This window comes from Balearica regulorum, chromosome Z, assembly GCF_011004875.1.
Source record: "Balearica regulorum gibbericeps isolate bBalReg1 chromosome Z, bBalReg1.pri, whole genome shotgun sequence".
Lineage (NCBI taxonomy): Eukaryota > Metazoa > Chordata > Aves > Gruiformes > Gruidae > Balearica > Balearica regulorum.
The window spans coordinates 60,257,379-60,275,771 of record NC_046220.1 but is presented as its reverse complement, the minus strand read 5'-3'; the positions used below and the strand labels follow the sequence as shown (position 1 = coordinate 60,275,771).

The following is an 18,393-nucleotide window of genomic DNA, read 5'->3' as shown; positions in this document are numbered from 1 at the left end:
TTAACTTGTTTAAAAGAAGTTTCTCTCATGTGCAGCAGCTATCCCACACTGTAGGTAATGTTGACTATGATACCGTGAGAACTGCTGAGGAATACTATGTATTGATTAAAACTCCAACATACTTGGTGTCATACAGACACAGAATGAAAAAGACATTCACAGGACAAGTTCTTTGGGATGAAGGCAAGAGATACATGGGGAAGTACCAAAACCAGAGCTGTTGACTGCAACAGATCCCTCATTTGAGCTACATCCTACAGAGGTGTGCAGTGAAAATTAAACTTAGGCAAATGCCACAGAAGACGACGACAGAGGGCAGATTTGAGAACTTTTTCTGAAGCTGAGCTACACATGACAACAGACAAAATGTTTATGCATCTTCTATTATTCAAACTTTTTTTTTTTTTTTGAGCTGTCTGACCAGAGTGGAGAGTTTAATTTCCACTTGCAAGGAAGGTGCAGTGAGAGAAGTCAACTCCTATAAAGGTTCAAGCTCTCAGAGGAGGTTTGGTGGAAGAAGTGGTATGGGACAAGGAAGATCATCTGGTAAATATACTGCGTGCAGATATTGTATGGTCTTCAGACCTAATTGCTTGCTTCCTCTAGGCAAGCAGGTGTGCATAGTCATGTTATCAAAAAAGACCATCACTTAACCTCCTTTATTTGGCAATTTACTGTCATTAAATTACTCCATATTTTGTAGCCTATTTTATCAGTTAATATAAAATTGCATAGTAATACTTTGTCACATTAGGACCAAATAACATATTAGATGTGCAACAGACCCACTAAAAGGATTATTTGACCAAGACTAGTGTTTAAATGTAACCACCGATCAGAAACATGAAGGCATAGGTCTAGGCCTAAAAATTAAAAGAAAGAATAGGCAGAAAGACAATCCAGCAAATACGTTTTTAGCAGACTAGGCTATTAGTTTTCACTTGAATAAAGCTAACTTGTAATGTGGCATACTGGGAGCTGGGTATTCTAACTTTTCCATAGTGTATCTGACAACATTTGTGGGAGGTTCTTTGTGGGGTTTGTGGGCTTTTTTGGGGGTGGGAGAGGGGGGTGGGGCAGGGGACAGTTTGCAAGCCAGGAAACAGATCATAATATCCCAGCTTTAGGAAGACCATGTGGTAGACATTTAACTTACACCCTAATGAGTCATACTACAGACTGCAGTTAATCTGTTCTTTACCCACGATAAAGAACTGGCAGGATGCCACAGCTTCAGTCCTTCTCAATCAAATGTTTGCATCTGCTTCCAACAAAACATATGACAGAATGCCACAGTCACGAAATACACTGAATTTTCCTCTATTCCCAGAGTCAAAAGAGCTTCTTCAAATTGGTGTCACTTTCTTAGTCAAGACAGGAATTTATTTCTAAGTATAAGTAAGTTAGAAATGTCACACTAGATTAGAACAAAAATGTTCCTCCCTCCCATCAGAAAATGTTATATTCTAATTGTTATTCAAGATAACGCTTTTACATGGAAGCAGTGTTCTAGGAAAACTGCAATCTTATACTCAATTCCAGACATTTCAGAGATGAACTGAGAGAAGTTATTTCAAAAGGAAGAACAAACACTAAGCCTTCCCCAGAGACTGTTTGTCACAAGTATTTTGTAATCCATACACTTTAGTCTGTTGACTACTGTATTTTTATTGACTTACTGAATGGGTATTGATAATTTCTTCAATGGAGATATATATGACAGGTTTGCTAAGAGTCACCATGTCAGAGTACTCATCAATGTTGAATTTCTCCTCTGGTTCAGGAACATCACATGCTGCTTGAAAAAAATTCCTGAGAGAAAATGAGAAAGACTTCAATAATTGCCCCCCCATAAACTCACTTTAGTTAGCCTGTAAAAAAAAACCCCACAGTAAAATCTTTGACAAACAATATATTTCTCTTATAAACTGCAATCTACACTTAGTGTTTGAAGGAAACTTCTGGAGGCAAAAAGTTTACACATTAAAACAAATGACAAAGTATTCCATCTTTCCTGGACAACTGGTGAAAGATTGTTTTAAAGGTAAATTATTTTGTCCTTATTCAAAGACTGATAGCTTGGTAAATTTTAAACACTTAGAAGTCTGTGTTTAATGTTCTAGAAGTTACAAAAGAATTTCCATAGAAAGATTCCAATTTTATGAAGGCACTTTGTAGTATGAAGTGTGCTGAGAAGAAATTATTTCAAATAGCTGCAGAAAATTACTAGTCTACAAATGTTTAAACTGTTACTCAGAAACTGAGCTGCTCGAAATAACAGAAAATGTGGTGTTGGTATAAATGCAAGAATTTTGAGAGGAAAAAACCACAAAGTATGGTTGAAGCATTACTTTGACATGACGAGCATGTATATGGAGACCTGAGACCTGCTTCCCAAGATGACAGTGGGGGTGTCTCCATGCTACCGACAGCTTCAGGGATATGCACAGACAACCAAGAAACAGCAAGGTCCTCCTGTCAGAGGACCACTTTGTTTTCCAAAACGAGAGGACCTAAATTGGAGCAGCTGGAAGAAACAGGATTTTAGATGATGCCTACAGGATGCTGCAGGATCCATCCTGCCTTCACTGTGCCAGCCCTGTGCTGTTGAGGAGGATGCACGTTTCAGGCTCAGAGGACCTTTTAAGTTCGCATTAGGAAGGAAAAAAAAAAAGGTCTGGGATAGCTCAGTTTGGAGAGGAAAAGCTGAGGAAGATGATCAACTTGCAGAAAAATCAGTCGGTGTTGCATGAGGTGGGTGTAGAAATCATTCATCAAATCCCACAATAATGGGACAAGGGGGTATGTGATGAAACTAGCAGGACAATATTAATTTCAAATAAACGAAAGGAAGCACTATTTTAACTGACAAGTAGAGAACTTCTGAATATTGCTAAAGGAGGAGGTTGTGGAGGCAGATGATCTCAAAGGCTTAAGAAAGGTTTGGACAAATTCCTGCACAAATTCATAAATGCACAGTAAGAGATCTAGGCAAGGCTGGTAGCTTTTGGCATAGCTAATACTGCAATTGCAGTTGCTGGGTGAATACAAAGGGAACAGGCAGCTGAAAGCCACCACCATTGCTGTCTGAGGAGGGTTTATTTGACATACAGGGTGCAGTCACCCAGAGACTCAATTTTGCATATAGGAAAGGGATTCTTCCTTTTGTAGTGATCAAAGGGCCAACTAGAGTAGGTTCTTTTTCATTAGCGTTTGTTATTCTTGCTTTAACACTTTCTACCCTATTGTTTCTTCATGTCTATGTCATGCCCTTAAATACTTCAATAAACAGAATGACTAAGTTTAAATATCTTTGTGTTCATGGATGATCTCTCAAGGAAATCCATTATATGTACAGTGCATTTGCTTTCATAAAGGGCAGACGCTAAGAATAGAAGTTCTGAAAGTGAGTTTGTCACAAGAGTCAATAACACTTCAAGCTAATAATAGCAACACCCAAAAAATGGGCAATAATCCCAAAGAACTTATGTCCCAGAGTGTAACAAAACATGCTATTTCCTATGACTGTGCAAGATGAAAGAATAACATCTGCGTGGAATCTCTCAAAGATGAAAGAATAAAAACAAAACCTACAACTTTTTCCTGACCAGTAAGTTTTTTTTCCTCAAACAAAACATTCAGCTGTCCTCCCGACCCAAAGAACACATTATTTCTGCTAGATAATGAATCACCCCACACTGTTCTCACAGTCAGTGTTTGCAGTAAGAAAGCCTTACTGCAGCCAAGCCAGCAGAGGTGATCAGTTCTTAAAGTAATGCTCAAGCAGAAATGCAAACTGTTACTCCTGCTTCAACTTTCACAGCAGTGAGAATTTCTCTATGGCAAATCACTCAACATTTTTAACTCTGAGCAGGCAATTCCTATAAATAAGGAGTCCATCTGCCTTACTTATCCTAGAGAAGAGATTTTACTGTGTAGGTGTTTGTGAGGGCTTTGCTTGCCTGAACTTCTGGTACGTCTGTGAGAGGTAAGTGTTCATAGATGACAGATGTTCACTTTCTCCTTCAAAGAGTTTGTTAGAAGCAGCATGCTGAAGGACTTTTGCCACACAGCCTAGGTTCCTCCTCTGGTCAGGGTGTATCTGGCCCCCAGCAGTCATATCAATTATATCAAAACCATCAGGAGCGACAATGGCAGGGTTCATGTAGCGATAGTACAGGAGGTTGCCGACAATCTGAAAGAAAAAATTAAGAGATCTTCCATCTGCATACAGTAATTACATTTTACAAAACATGATCATTTCTACTTCTGAATTAGACCATAGGAATCGGTGCTAGAAGAATCCTTAAGACACACATTCTATTTATGTGGCTAACTGAAAGAGCCTGTGGTCTTTTGTAAGATGTGCCTCTTGCAACACCTCTGTCCATTAGTTATGGACTTTTACAACCACGTTTCAATTTGGTGCTGGCTTTAGGTCAGCTCAATGCGAGACATTGAGTGAAACACAAAGACAAACTCTTCTTTCTCCTAGATTTTGCAAGGTTCAGCTCCAGAGGCTCATTCTCTGCAGTGCTACAGATATCTGCCAGCATTTAATGCATTCATTGACAAGGGACCCATTGTTTCTCATGAGGACTGCACGCAGCACTAAAAGACTTGAGAACAGATTTTGCAAACTGCAATTTCTATAACGATGTTACAGTAACTTGTATTGTGGAGACAGTAGCTTCAAATCATTCCAGATCTCTGAAACAGGCAGGACTTTTATTTCTGCAATTTGCCTCAGCTTATGTGTAGCCACCTGCAGAACTTCCAACTCACACATTTAAAGGCCTTCAGTTAGGTGCCTTATGCTCCTTTTGCTACTTAATTTTTTTGGTAAATTGAGCAATGCCTTAATCTGTATTGCTGGAGTGATGGACAGAAGTACCCCATAAATGCTGCTTGCAAGGATTTCCAATGGATTGTTAACACACACAAAATCGGAATTAATTTTTAAGCTGAGGAGTCTGAATTCCTCTAGGCACCAGGAGATATATATGTATAAACACTGAATAGTATCTTTTTGAAGAATAATAGGGAAGTCCTATTGAAATGAATAGCTTGTCATTTTAGAACCACTTCATTAAACGCTAATGAAAGCATTTTTATTGAAGTGCAAATAGGTCTAATTTGAGAGAGTTGTCAATCCCTCAGCTGGCTGGAAGGCTCATGGAGCAATTCCCCCAAGCCATCTGAAGAGGAGCCATGGCTGTGGTAGGTCAGCAGTAGCCAGTGTTGCTGGTACCGTATGCTTATCACTCACCCATTACTTTTCGGTCTGTGCAAGTGTCCATACAAATAAGTGTAATATAACAACTACTAGCAATTTGTTTTTAGAGCCCTTCCTCATTGTATTAAATTACATTATTAATGCATTTTTAATATGTTATTTTTAACATAGTGGGGGGGCAGAAATAAATGAAGACCACAGTGTTCTCCATGAAAGGATTGCTTGTGGTAAGGACCATAGTACAAAACCAAAACCCAAGATGATTCAGACAAAACTCCAAACTTCTAAGAAAAGTTACTATGCAAAACAGGATAAGCACTGTCTTCTGTAAGAATTGCTGAGCACTCAGATTAAGATAGCTAGGTTGTGGCAACTGAGTCCCCTTCTGCTCCCCTTTCACCATCCCTTTGCAACCCAAGAAGTGCCAAATTCCTTCAGTAAATACTGGTGTTCTTAGTTCCTTAGAATGCTTAGCAGTATTAAAAATCCCCTTTGTCATTAAAAGAACAAGCTGCTGGCAGTTGTCCCTCAGAAGTCTACCTTTAATAGTTCATCTTCTGTTGCATCTGGGAATTTCTCATGGAGTGAGCTCTTCAGAACTTTGGCTATATATCTCATTCCGTAACTACATGTAGAGCAAATGAAAGGGAAAAATATTGGAAAGACATAGATGAAACATAAAGCAATCATTCTAGTCAGTCAGGTTTTTGGCTCCTACCCCCAGCCACTTAAAACACAAAACAAGATAATGGCAAATACAAAAAGCTTCAAGTAGAGGGAGGTGTTCACAAAGCTGCTAAAGCAGAGTAGTAGTGGAGAAACCACTCCCTCTGCTGGAGAAGTCTTTTGAGAGGCACTTCACACAAGCCATGCAATTTGAAAGGACCTCTATCGCTGAGTTTCAAGTGAAGCTTCACTGTGCACGTGAACTGCAGCTTGGAGAGTCCTAACTCAGCACTTACGGCATCATATTGAGCGAAGAGAATATGGACGCGAGAACTTTGTCAGTTACTGCTCGCAAACTCTGAATCGATGATTCCAGCTTAGTGACCACTTCTGTGTGTGTTAATGCTTGCTCTGTGGTTACATCATATGGCAATTTGCTGCAAAGCAAACAGATATTAAACAAGGCTAAATGTATTTGAGGATGAAATATCTTTTTTTTCTTCATAAGAGCCATCAGTGAACAGTAAAAACCATCAGAAAAAAATACAGTTGAAGTTGGCTAAGTAACAGAAGTTTCAGATGCATTAGCTTCCTTTTTTTGGAGTGGCGTAGTTTGTTTAGATGGGGGTGCACATGTCATCATGTACCTTCCCTTAATTACAAAAGGGGAATCCAAATTTAAGGCATGCATCTCCACATCCCAGACTAGCTCCTTAAAAGCCTGGGACAATACTAATACTACACTGTTATAAAACCTGGGAAAAAGGCTATAGATTCTCCCATGACATAGTCTACTACAATTGTAAAGAATAAGTAATCAAGTTTTGAAGTTCATGACCAAGAAAGTGATCCCTTTCTTGTTCAGAACAGGTTAAAGTACCTGTTTTTCAAGCACATCTCCCCAAATACTCTTATTGTGCTGCAGGAAGATAGGGAGGGGAGGCAGGGGCACAAGTGCCATTTGTCAGAGAAGGAAAAGGAGAACAGAACTGAGGGATTGGATCCCTCAAGTATTTAAATGGTACGATATGTCCAGCTTCCTCACTCACCTGGCCTCACCAGTCTGCATTTCCAGCTGGTTTACCCATGCCTTGTACACATCCACAGGACTAGTGTTGATTATGAGGGACTTGTCCTCCATGATCTCCTTCACCACTGGGGCCAGGAGCTGGCGCAGAGTGTTCTGTCCACGAGCACCTCGATTGAAGCTGACAACCATCTTAATGACGGTGGGGTTTCCAGTAACGATATCCTGTATCTGGTCTACCTTAGAGCTGTATCAAAAACAGAAGAGTTCTCAGATCTGACTTATGTATGTTATGACTTATCCATGTTTTCAAAACCCATACTTTTTAAATTATCTTATTTCTATTTTAAAACATGTTTATACAGTCTATTTCTTATGCTTTCGTATAAAACAAGATTATAGAAACTACTACCTGAATTCTATATGTGTTATAATATTGTCCCTGGAACATAGCATAGTTAGTGGTAGCTAATATATACCTGTTTCAAGTCCAAATACCTGTTCAGCAAATACCTGTTAAGGGTATATAATAAGATTTTACTGTTTCAAGATAAGCCACCATTTTCCACTTACAGAACATACATTTACATAGAGAAAGAGAAGACTTTCTCCACCCTTGAATACTCAAGCCCAAAAGCAAGAAACCCTAGTGTCTATATTTTTCAAGTGATTTTTTCATACAAAACTGTTGTCCACCATAGAAAGATTTTTTTTTTTTCTAAATTGGAAATAGCTTGATTTAGTGAATAAGTTACCATGAAAACAAATTTATCTAGTAACAAAAATATATATACAATTTTACAGCAGTTTAAGATTAACCATCAAATTCTTTTAGATATGAAGTATACACTAAACTGTCTGCAACACAAACTAACTAAAGTCTTCTTGTGAGTGCACATACTTTATCTCCTCTTCTAGAGCTGTTTTGAAGAGTTTGAGAAGCAGATATTCTTCTCGTTGATTGGAGGCATAGTTATATAGAGTGAAGATGACCGTATCCATAAACTTGGTTGATTTGTTTTGTGGCATCTGGAAAATCAGCTTTGCCAGATACGTGGGATTAGTCTACAAAACAAACAAATTACTTAAATACTATCATCCAGGACAAACTACCCCCACTTGGGGGACAGTCCTCTCTACATTTCTGTTAACAGCAAAAGCATTTATGTTGATTCTCATTATGTCACTTTTCCGCACTAGCTTTACTTTTTCCCAAATCCTAATGCATAAGAAACACTGCATACTACACAATTAGATATCTGAGTAGCACCAGTAAGAATTTCATTTGTAGCTTCTGAACAGTACCTTTGTGCATCAGGCATAGGTATGCAATGACAATTTACCAAATGACAATGGCTATTTACCAAGACGACATTGCATACTATATGTCCACTCCAGTATTAGATGGCATCTGCCCTGGGAAGATCTAAAATTCTTCCAGAAAAACTTCAGAGAGATGAGATAAAAAGAGCACAAGAACAGATGTGTTATATGCTGTCAGCTGCATAGCAGACAACTTCCTTTCCATCACATATAATGCTCAGTAATAGTGACAGTAATTTACGTGGACTAAAAGATATATGGAGTAAAGCATTTCTCTTGCTTCAGTACAAGAAAAAATCAGCTATATTTATTGCGTGGTTTAAAGACAGCAAGGATTTTCTCAGTTACAGGAAATAGTATAGAAGTTGATCATAGTATTTGCTGCAGTTTGCATACTACTATAGAAATCTTTTCATAATCACTACTACAATCACTAAAAGCAAGCAATATAGTTTTTCTATAGAAATTTGCTGCCATGTTAATTTTTACATGAAGATTTACCTGTAAAAGGTAGAATAAATGTTGATAAGCCTCCAGTTTCTTTCTTCTCTCTTTACTCAAACTTTTGATACCCTGCTTGTCAACCATAACCATCTCTTCCAGCTGACTTTTGCTCTTTTTGTTAAGTTTCTTACTGTGCAGTACCACATCCTGCAGACAGATGATCAAAAGTCTAGGTTATATTGTCATAAAAAACAAATTGGAAAAATTAACATCTTCCCAACCATGTTAAATGCAATATTCCTCCAAGGGCCTTTATTAGCAGCGTTGTATATTTTACTGCTCTATTTACTAACCAGTCTTTTAAACATCTTTATCTTGGCACCAGTATGGGTCACAAACAACCATCTGGGAAATCTGATCTGATGTACAGACTCATTCATAACTCATATAGTTAACAATGAACAAGCTTTCAAATATGACCAGAAGTCTACTGCATTCTACCACAGAAAAGATAGTTAAAATCTGCCGAAGAATTACTATTGTCTACAAGTAGCAAAGCAGAGACATTCAGTAGCAAACTGATGTACCACTCAGGACAACAGAACAACCTCTACCACAAGGTATTTTGACCAGATTACTTAAGATACACAAAGAAATAACTTAATTTACCAAGAGTATTTTAACTAATTGATGGCGACCAAGCTCTGGCACAGGTTGCTTAGAGAGGTTGTGGAGTCTCCACCTTTCAAGATACTCAAAAGCCATCTGGACATAGTCCTGGGCAACCTGCTCTGGCCCTGCTCAAGCAGGGGGGCTGGACCAGCTGACCTCCAGATGTCCCTGCCAACCTCAGCTGTACTGTGATTGTGTAATCCTGAGCTCCTTCAACACAAAGTGTTCAGTGCATGCTACCAAGGGAGAATGAACAGAGCCTGCTTACCTGAAGAGTGATTCTGTTTTTCACCAGCAGTCCAATCTTTATATCCATTAAGTTCAAGTCTTTCTCCAGCTGTTGATTGGATCGAATTTTTGTAACCACTTCTTCCCTTAACCTTGTTACTTCTAGCTCTTCTTGAAAGTCTAAGTCACTTTGGTCCAAGAGATAGGCAAATTTGCGCAGGACGGTCAAGGGTGGATTTTCAGCACCAACTATAATTGAAGTAAATATGCTTGTTAGTAGACATAATACTGAACACCCCCCAAACCCCTCATGAAACTGATCACTGTGCAGAAAATTTTGAAACTGCAGAGAAGTTTATGCCAATTAGACCAATATTTTTTCATAATGTGCAAGTACAGCTATCCTAAATAGTTTCAGCTGTAAAACAATTGGTTTACAGCCATTTGCATCTGTTTTTGAAGGAGAATAGGAGACTAAGAAATCCCAGGTGAAAGTTTTGAAAAAGTGACTGAACACAGCAACATACTTCTCCCAGATAAACAACATTCAATTGTTACCACTTACTTAGTGTTCTGTAGTCTTCCCTGGCTTTGTTTGCTCTCAGAAATGCTTGTATCTTCACAATTTCATCATTCTGGAAGGGACCAAGATTAGGCAAAAGGATCTAGTTATGACACATTTGTGCTCAGGAACACACTGCAGAATCCGCACCCTCTTTCTTGAGGTTCCCAGAACTGCCTGTGCAGTCATATTACCCTATTTTAATGCTTCATGTTCAAAGCAGAGAAAAAGGACTTACGTGATCCTTGAAATATTGCAGCCGCTTCCTGTAAGCTCTCTTTGCTAGCCACATTTTGACCCATGACTGAATCTGAAAATGTAATAAAATTAAATCAAAACTTAACAGACACTACAGAAACTGTTCCATGTGCGTGTGTTTTAAACTTGCTTCTGGCAGTCCTCTTCTGCAGGCATGCTGTTCTCACATGCTCGGGGCCATAGAGGACTGTACCACTGGGCTCCTACCATCTGATGACCAGAATATGGGCTTTGACTGAAATAGCAAGTTGAGTTCAGGGCTTTACCACCTGTGTGTAGCATTGTCTTTAGAAGTCATTTCTACCTTCAAGTCTCAGCTCTCAGTCATAAACAAGTTTCCTTCAGAGACAGGAGATCAATATCCCATCTGCAATCTACTCATGACATAGTATCCCATTAGCATCTCAGAAAAGTGAGCACTTCAGGCAGATGGATTTGACAGCTTTTAATGAAATAACACACTGTCAGTTCGAATATTTTCTAATTTAATACTACAGAAAGGGAAGCGTAAGGAAGTCTCCATAATGAACCACTCAAGTTCAGCAAAGCCTGATAGAAGTCAAACTCAGAGCTTCCAAGAAGCAATTTATTTAAGCTGTCAACTAAACAATTTTCAACACCATGCAAATTTCTGGAGCCCAAGTCCTTCCAGTTTGTGTTCCTTGTCTCTTATTCCCAGGTGGTGGTGAACCAAGCCAAGGGATAAAGTATACTCAGACCCAAAACACAGTGGGATCTTACCTTAACAATAGCAGCAACATTGTCTTGAAGGACCCTTAATCTGTCAACATAACTTTTCCTTTGTTTGAATCCTTTCCAGAAAGCCTGTTTTATAAAAGGCAGGAGACAGACCAGACTAATAAGAAACTAGTATTTTTTAAAATCTGCATGTATGCACTAAAATCATAAACAGTGTTTATCTTTCAGAGAAAAACTTTTTAACTAAGGTGTAAGTAAGCTTGCCTCCTTATTTTTAAGGTGCCCTGATACATTTCATGTTAATTTTGGCCAATACAAACAGTAAAAACCCTTTGTTGTCCAATGCCGTTTCCTCCTCCAAAGCCATCCTTACCCTTATCACCAGTAGATCCACATCCTTTAGCATCCCAGTCAATGGGAAGACTCTGCCAGCTCTTGCCCATTACATCCAAAAGCTGTGCCCTTCCTAGCTGGACCCCCATTGTTCTTGGCCTAGCCTCCTTCCCAAGCCTCTGGTCTTCCAGAGTCACTCAGGAACATCTTGTACAACAGATAACCTCCCATTCCCTCACTTGGCTCTCCCTTTACTAGCTCAGAAGCAAACTTCTGGCAAGGAATGCAATGACAGGAATAACACAGATACTCTCACCATCTTTACCATATTTTGCCTTTCATCTTTATCCAGCCAGTGACACCAGCCTTGTCCTCTACTTGCTGTCTTTTCACAAGTAATTTCTATTTTAATGCACATAGAAAACAATCAGAGAACAACTTTACCTACATTTCTTTATAGTTTTGAACCTGTTCACAGACCCTGAATTCCTCAAAGAACAGTACAGTAATTTACTGGGCTCAGACACCATGACAGAAAATGAAAAGCCAATCCCAATGACAGCTGCTAGTGGTAAAGGTATTTATCATCATGAATTGTTAAATTAAGTTACTATAGATTTAAAAAAAAACAGTTTTACATTTTTCTATAATTTTTTGGGTGGTGGTGGTTGATTGATTGTTTTTTAAGATTGGAATAAATTGCTTCTACCAGGAGATGGCTATTTCACCATTTAAAAACCGCGTGCACGCATCTGTCAGCGATCACACCCTCGACAGAGAGTTTCCTTTATATTCCTTTCAGAGTTCAGCAAACTGAAGACATCCAAGAAATACTGCCAGAGCCTGAGAACACCAGGGCAGCTGCCACACCCTACCCAGCTATGACTTCATGGAGCAGAGGCAAACCACTTCCAACTGGGGATAGTCTAGAAAGGAATGTTTCTCATAAGTCGTGCTTTGCCAAGGAATTTTTGCTTCAATACCCAACAAATATCTTCTGATCTTGTACTTGCATAGTTAGGTGGACTATGCAAAACCTGAGCACCTCAGAATAAAGACAGGGCTATGTATTTCTGAGCTTCTTTCACTGAAATAACTTAGACTGCAGGTGGATATAATCCATTCTTTTAAAACTGGGTATTTGCTATTTAAATGCACAATTTCTCCAGTGAGGACAGGAACATATTTCAGGTGTAGAAGTTTGAACTGCTGCTAATGAAAACAGGGAGACAGACCTATTTGAGAATTTTGTCAGTGGTAGTAAATCAGCCACATCACCTGTCACACACAGAAAGTTGCCCAAACCATGTTACCTTCTTGTTCTAGAACAATACCTGTATTTTGACAGCAGATGGTTCCTGGTTTTGAAGGTATGCTTTTCTCTCCTGGTAATTTTTTCTGACTAAGAATCCCCTTGCTTGGGCTTGCAGTTGAACAATTAGATTTTCGTTAGCAAGCCACAGCTGCTCTCGATTGTAATCTGCTGTAACTTGCCCAACAATGCTCTGTTAAGAGATCATAGAAAAAGTTCATTAAAAGCAAAAAACTTCAAGCCAAAAACATCCTGGAGTTTGGTCTATATTCTCTCCATCATCTGTACAGCTTACATTCATCCAAGCCCCCCTGATTTACCCCGAGATTTTATCAGTATGAAGGAAGAGCTACTTTGCTACCACTGAATTTTATATCAAGGGTAGCTGAACTCCTTCCAAGCCTCAGTTATTCAGATGGATATGCTATTTTAAGAGAAGATTTTTTTTATACTTTAAGAGAGTTCTGCTTTCCTAATACTTACAAGGTTTTGATATAAGTCAGACGTCTAGAAATACTAACTGAATCAGGGAGATCTCTATAGAGAAGCACAGTCAAGTATTGCTACTGTTCGAATTTCTGAAGGACCTACACTGTGGCTTGAGCTGTTTGTGCAGCAGAGTAAACCTGTAACCTAGATGGGCTACATCAGAATAAAAAACAAATTGCACAGAAGCTTGCATGATCTACTTTGCTCTAAGTTATGTTTCATGCTAATGCAAAACCTCTATAGTAAAGGAGTTAAAGTGTCACACTCGTCCTATTGTAGATAGAAGAATGCTGTCAGGTAATTAGATTTAAACATAAAAAGGTGCTTCCACCTGCCCCCAAATACATCATGAAATTCCTTGTCATAGGCCAATGTGAAGTCCAAAAAATATAAAAGGATATGAAAGCAATCAGGCTTTCCTCCATTGGTGTCTACTGGCAGCCATTAAAAGGAATGCTGTAACATCTGTTTAGGAAGTCCCTGAATCGTTGTCAGACATCAGACAGGAAGCTGTGCTATCGCTTTCTGCTTAGACTTTAGCTACTGCTATTGCCAGAAGCAGATACTGAACTAAAGTCTCTTCAGTCTCACCCAGCACAGCTTTTCCCCTTGATATTACCATGTCTTGCTATCGCTCTCTGTTAAATGTTTATGCTGCATTTGCAATAAAAGCAAGTGTTCAGCCACCTACCTGGATTTCTTCACCAGTTAGCCATGAAGTTTTTGGTACAATTCCTTCAGGGGCAACGCAGGTACCTTCCTCAGTTTCCGCATTGTAATAGTAATCATACATGTTTTTCATTACAAGTTTAATCCATGGACTTTCATTAGAATCTAAAAGCAATACATACAATTAGTACACATTTGTGCCCTGTTACTGATAAATTACAGATCTCTGTTCCCATTTCCCATCTCTGCATTTGCTATGAAGCCATTTTACATGCAAAGTCACTAAATTTCTTGGGCTAGTTTGTAGTAAGGATGTTTTCAGAACATCCTGTTAGGTGGATCAGGATCATTGTTCTAGAATGAAACAGCTATGAGGTTAGTACAGATCTGCCAGCTTCTCCAAACCCCAACGCGCCAAGTTAGTGCTTGCTTCTGAAACAGCGCGCGCTACATCTTCCATCATCACTCACATAAGTTGAACTGAGTTTGCATTTATAAAATATGTTGTTCTTGTCTTCTATCCAAACACTGGCCTTATTGACACTTAGCTTATACAGGACATTTCCTATATCCACTTCATTGTCTTGTTTAGTGCTTTTGTAAACAAGGCTGTATCCTGACAGGCAGGAAAAGCCTCATTTCCTCATGGACAAAAGGCCACAAGGTAAAGCAGATAAGGTCAGTTGTGCAAAATGCCCTCTCAAAACTCATGTTGCAGGATGAAACATGCCCATCTACTGTAAGAGTGTACTACACTGACGGTAACTTTTTAAAAAAAAAATCTTGTCTGCATTAGCTGTGGCCAGCTTGCAGCTCTAACATGACAAAACTTCCCATCATCTTGCTATGGGCAGATTGTAGCCCCAGCTTTTGCCGATACCTGCTGCTCTGGCAGCACACAGGGACTATACATGGGCTATGGACACTCTGGTAGAGCCTGGATTGGTCTTTGACAGTAACGCATAAGGCTGAAGTGTGCAGCCTAACCCTTCCCCGCGTCAGCTAACAAAAAAAATATCAGAGTAATATGGTTTTCTGAGAGGATGGACTAGTCTATTGACAGTCAGTGAAGGTGCCCTAAATTCACTCAGAGGCTAATTTGAGACTCGAGACAGTCTTAGCTAGACTCTGGAAATAGCTAGACTTGTTTCTCAGCACGGACTGTGGTCTGGATATGTGCAACAGTTCAGTATCACGTAGAAAGCACTTGGGCAAGTATAATGTTTCTAAAAAGATTTAAAACCAGCAACTGTCTTCCTTAGTTTACAGTGATTCTACATAAGCCTTCTGTGCTAGTTTTGTAGTTGCCTCAGTGATGCAGACATGTGGAACTATCCTTTTCAGGAAGGTTTTTACCTTCTCTAGTTTTCAGGTTCTTGGCTTCAGAGAGGTTCCTGAAGTAGGTTTCAGCACACTCAGGAATGACACGTAATCCAAACTTGGACTGCAGTATCATCAGGATTGGCTGTGACTCACCCTTCTCCAAGCTCTTGTTAATCACTGATGTTCCAACAGCCACTAGGGTAAAATAATAACACAGAAAATTAAGTGGTTTCTACTTTACGTACCCACGACTCTAGCCTCCAGCAACTTTGACAACGGACTTCTAAGGCTGGCACACACAGACAGCATGGCATACACAGCAATGCAGTGTTTCACCCGTTTGCAGCCTCCTTCATGCTTGTAAGGACAAGTATTTCAGAGAACAGCAAGCTTGTTAGACAGAAAGCGCGCACTCTGCCCAGGCTGGGGTAAAACCACAGCACAACTGAGAATGGTCTGAGGGCATAGCTGCTCCCCCATCAAGTGGCACACCAGATGACACCAGGGCAAGGGTTGTGGGTGGGAGGTACTGCCCCCCCGCCCCCCCAACAGACAGGCCGTCATCTGCTGATCACTTGGGAGACTTCTAGAGATGCATGAAGTCATTAGGTTACAAGCTGTAAACCTTAACATTCACTTTTACTGTACAAAATGGGAATAAAACCTGATTGCCTTGAGCAAAGTCTTGCAACACTAACAGCATCCTAGTTGGGATCCTGAAGTGACCCTTTCTTGTCCTCACCCCCTGGGAGCTTGTTTAAAGCTGATGCAGCAAATTCATGCCCTTGAGTTTGCAGAGATGCAGCTTTTGCTTCCAGGGCACATAAAATGCCCTGAGAGGTGATGCTGTGAAGCGTGTTCAAACTATGAGGTTACGCGACATTACCCATACTCTGATTGAGGACTTCCTATGCATTCTGTGCTTTGTGCAGGTCCCATCATCACCGAAGGAGCTGATACCAACACACTTGACAGCATGTAGCAGCACACAACGCTTCAAAGTGCCTTACACACTAGGGGCATATGCTGCTTTAGAAACTGCTGCTCTGGTCTTTAATGGTGTTCCTTCACATCTAAATTCAAGATCCATGCACAGAGGAACAAGTGAATAGACATGTGGCTAGAACATATACGTTATATACTGGCTTAAGTGAACCTGGCTACCTTTGCATCCCACAGCTGTGCTTCGCGCTGCAACACCACTTTTCCTTGCGTTGTGTATGTCCAGATCAATACAGAACGGTCCCTCCCCACACTCAGTGCTCTGTCTACACAGAGCTGACCCAGAAGGCTCAGTATCAAAAGCCTACATACAGGAGGCACTGCATGAGACTGAGCTAGCAGGAGGGTGTTCGGCAAGAGAAACAGTTTTTCTTTGTGGTTAGTTTGACTAAGGTGGAATGGATAGCTTTGGCTAGACAGCAACAGATCAAACTCCAAATACATCGGCAGCCAGCTGAGAAATGAAGTGAATGCACACCACACCACCATCGTCTGGATTTCTACCAGATAGCATCCTGCTATTTTTCTGTGCTTTGAAACAGATCCCTGCCAAGCACAAACGTGCTCCCCATGAGAAGGAGGATGACTTTGTACCACAGCTGTGATATTGTGATGCCCAGGCATCCAGCCTCAGCAGCGAGGAAGCAGGAAAAACTGTGAAGCCACACATTACCTGCTGCCTGGCTTTTTCTCATCTTTTAATTAATTATGCCTTTATTTTTGAAGTAAAATGAAAGAAAAATGTTTAGAAGGGAAAAAACCCAATTCAACAGAAATTATTCCTTTCTATTGAAGTGCTAGCAATTAATACTGTGGCTGTTGCTCTAAAGAAGGGCTATGTGAACCCTGTAAAATTATAAGCTACACAGAGCTTAGGCATCCCCAGCTGCAGGAGAACTGTGGGCTCCAGTCTGCTTCTGCAGCAGTTGGGATGCCACTACCAGATCGACACACTTCCATGACCATCCTCCCTTCAAACAGCTATGATATACAAATATGAAGCTGTCTGGTGTGATAAGCCTGAACTCTCAACAGGGGCAAAGATCAGCTTTGTCCTGTAACACGGACTCATGACAGATGCTGCTTTGACAGATGGACTCTTCCCGTGTAAGACTAAGGTCAGTATTGGTGTCTATTCCTGAAGGCTATGCAGCCAGTATTTGGCCAATCTCATTCTGTCCTCCACTTAGATAGGGAGTACAATGGTTGAACTGATTCAAGTAGTGAAGCAAAGTGATGCAAACTGCACAGCAAACACCACTAAGAATTAGGAAGTGCACCAGCATTTGCTGTTTTCCCAAATGAAGATACAGGCTCCTTGACTGACAGGGAAGAGAGTCTGTAAAAGCCTTTTAAAATTTTTATACTGTAGTATTTAATATTTATATAAGCTATAAAAATTAGTTTGGAAGGGATCAAGACTGTTTCAGTAGAGCTGTCAGTGCCCTCTCTTAATTTATTGCCATTCCTGCAGCAGTCTCAAAAATACACTTTGTTCTGACTGAAAAATAAAAGTTTGATGCTTTGCAAAATTTTTGGAGTGGGATGTGGGGGAGTTGTTTGCCTTTCAAAAATAGCATCTCAGAGGGATCAAAATAAAAGTTTATTTCGAAGTTGTGATCATAAGTTTAGTCTACGTGAACACAACATGCTAACTTCCTGAGACAGGATGTGTTTGTTATAGGAAGTATCAGATTCTGTGCCGTGGGGAAATTTTTAAATCTCAGTTTTTAACTGCAAAACCTTAGAGCTCTTCTAAAGAATGTGCTGTGCTGACATTGCTTCCTTTGAACCCAGAGGGCAGAGTACAGGAGATAGTAGTTATTTCCACAAGTGACTTGTTGAAACAGTTCTGGTGGTCATACTTGATTGTGAAAAGCTGTGCATTTGCTACAAATAAATTATATTAAAAGATTTTACTACAACAACTAGCTAGTGGATGGAGCAGTGGCCTATCATCACCAGCATTGTATGGTATTGGTATCTGGCTAGTGCTGTGCCAATATCTGCAGGCCATTTATGAGATGTATTCTTAATGCTTTTAGATCAGTGGACACAAACAAGGCTGTTTTCAAGTCCCTCTTTAGCTTTAATTTATATCCAAGCTATGCATTTCCTTCCCTTCTGTGTGCTCAGATGTTTCCTCATGC

General features: G+C 39.9%; 1 protein-coding gene across 5 annotated transcripts in view; it reads right to left on the bottom strand.

Annotated features, from left to right (window-relative positions):
- Positions 1 to 18,393, bottom strand: part of IQGAP2 (IQ motif containing GTPase activating protein 2) — a 126,455-nt gene that overhangs the window by 11,623 nt on the left and 96,439 nt on the right. For all 5 annotated transcript variants that reach the window (XM_075741144.1, XM_075741145.1, XM_075741146.1 and 2 more), the window contains 14 exons: positions 15,275 to 15,436; positions 13,941 to 14,083; positions 12,783 to 12,953; positions 11,158 to 11,241; positions 10,397 to 10,468; positions 10,162 to 10,231; positions 9,637 to 9,845; positions 8,754 to 8,903; positions 7,831 to 7,994; positions 6,952 to 7,176; positions 6,199 to 6,339; positions 5,777 to 5,861; positions 3,963 to 4,195; positions 1,680 to 1,812 (listed from right to left, as the gene is read on the bottom strand). In XM_075741144.1, coding sequence (XP_075597259.1) covers positions 1,680 to 1,812; positions 3,963 to 4,195; positions 5,777 to 5,861; positions 6,199 to 6,339; positions 6,952 to 7,176; positions 7,831 to 7,994; positions 8,754 to 8,903; positions 9,637 to 9,845; positions 10,162 to 10,231; positions 10,397 to 10,468; positions 11,158 to 11,241; positions 12,783 to 12,953; positions 13,941 to 14,083; positions 15,275 to 15,436 — 2,042 coding nt within the window. The remainder of the gene's footprint in view (positions 1 to 1,679; positions 1,813 to 3,962; positions 4,196 to 5,776; positions 5,862 to 6,198; positions 6,340 to 6,951; positions 7,177 to 7,830; positions 7,995 to 8,753; positions 8,904 to 9,636; positions 9,846 to 10,161; positions 10,232 to 10,396; positions 10,469 to 11,157; positions 11,242 to 12,782; positions 12,954 to 13,940; positions 14,084 to 15,274; positions 15,437 to 18,393) is intronic.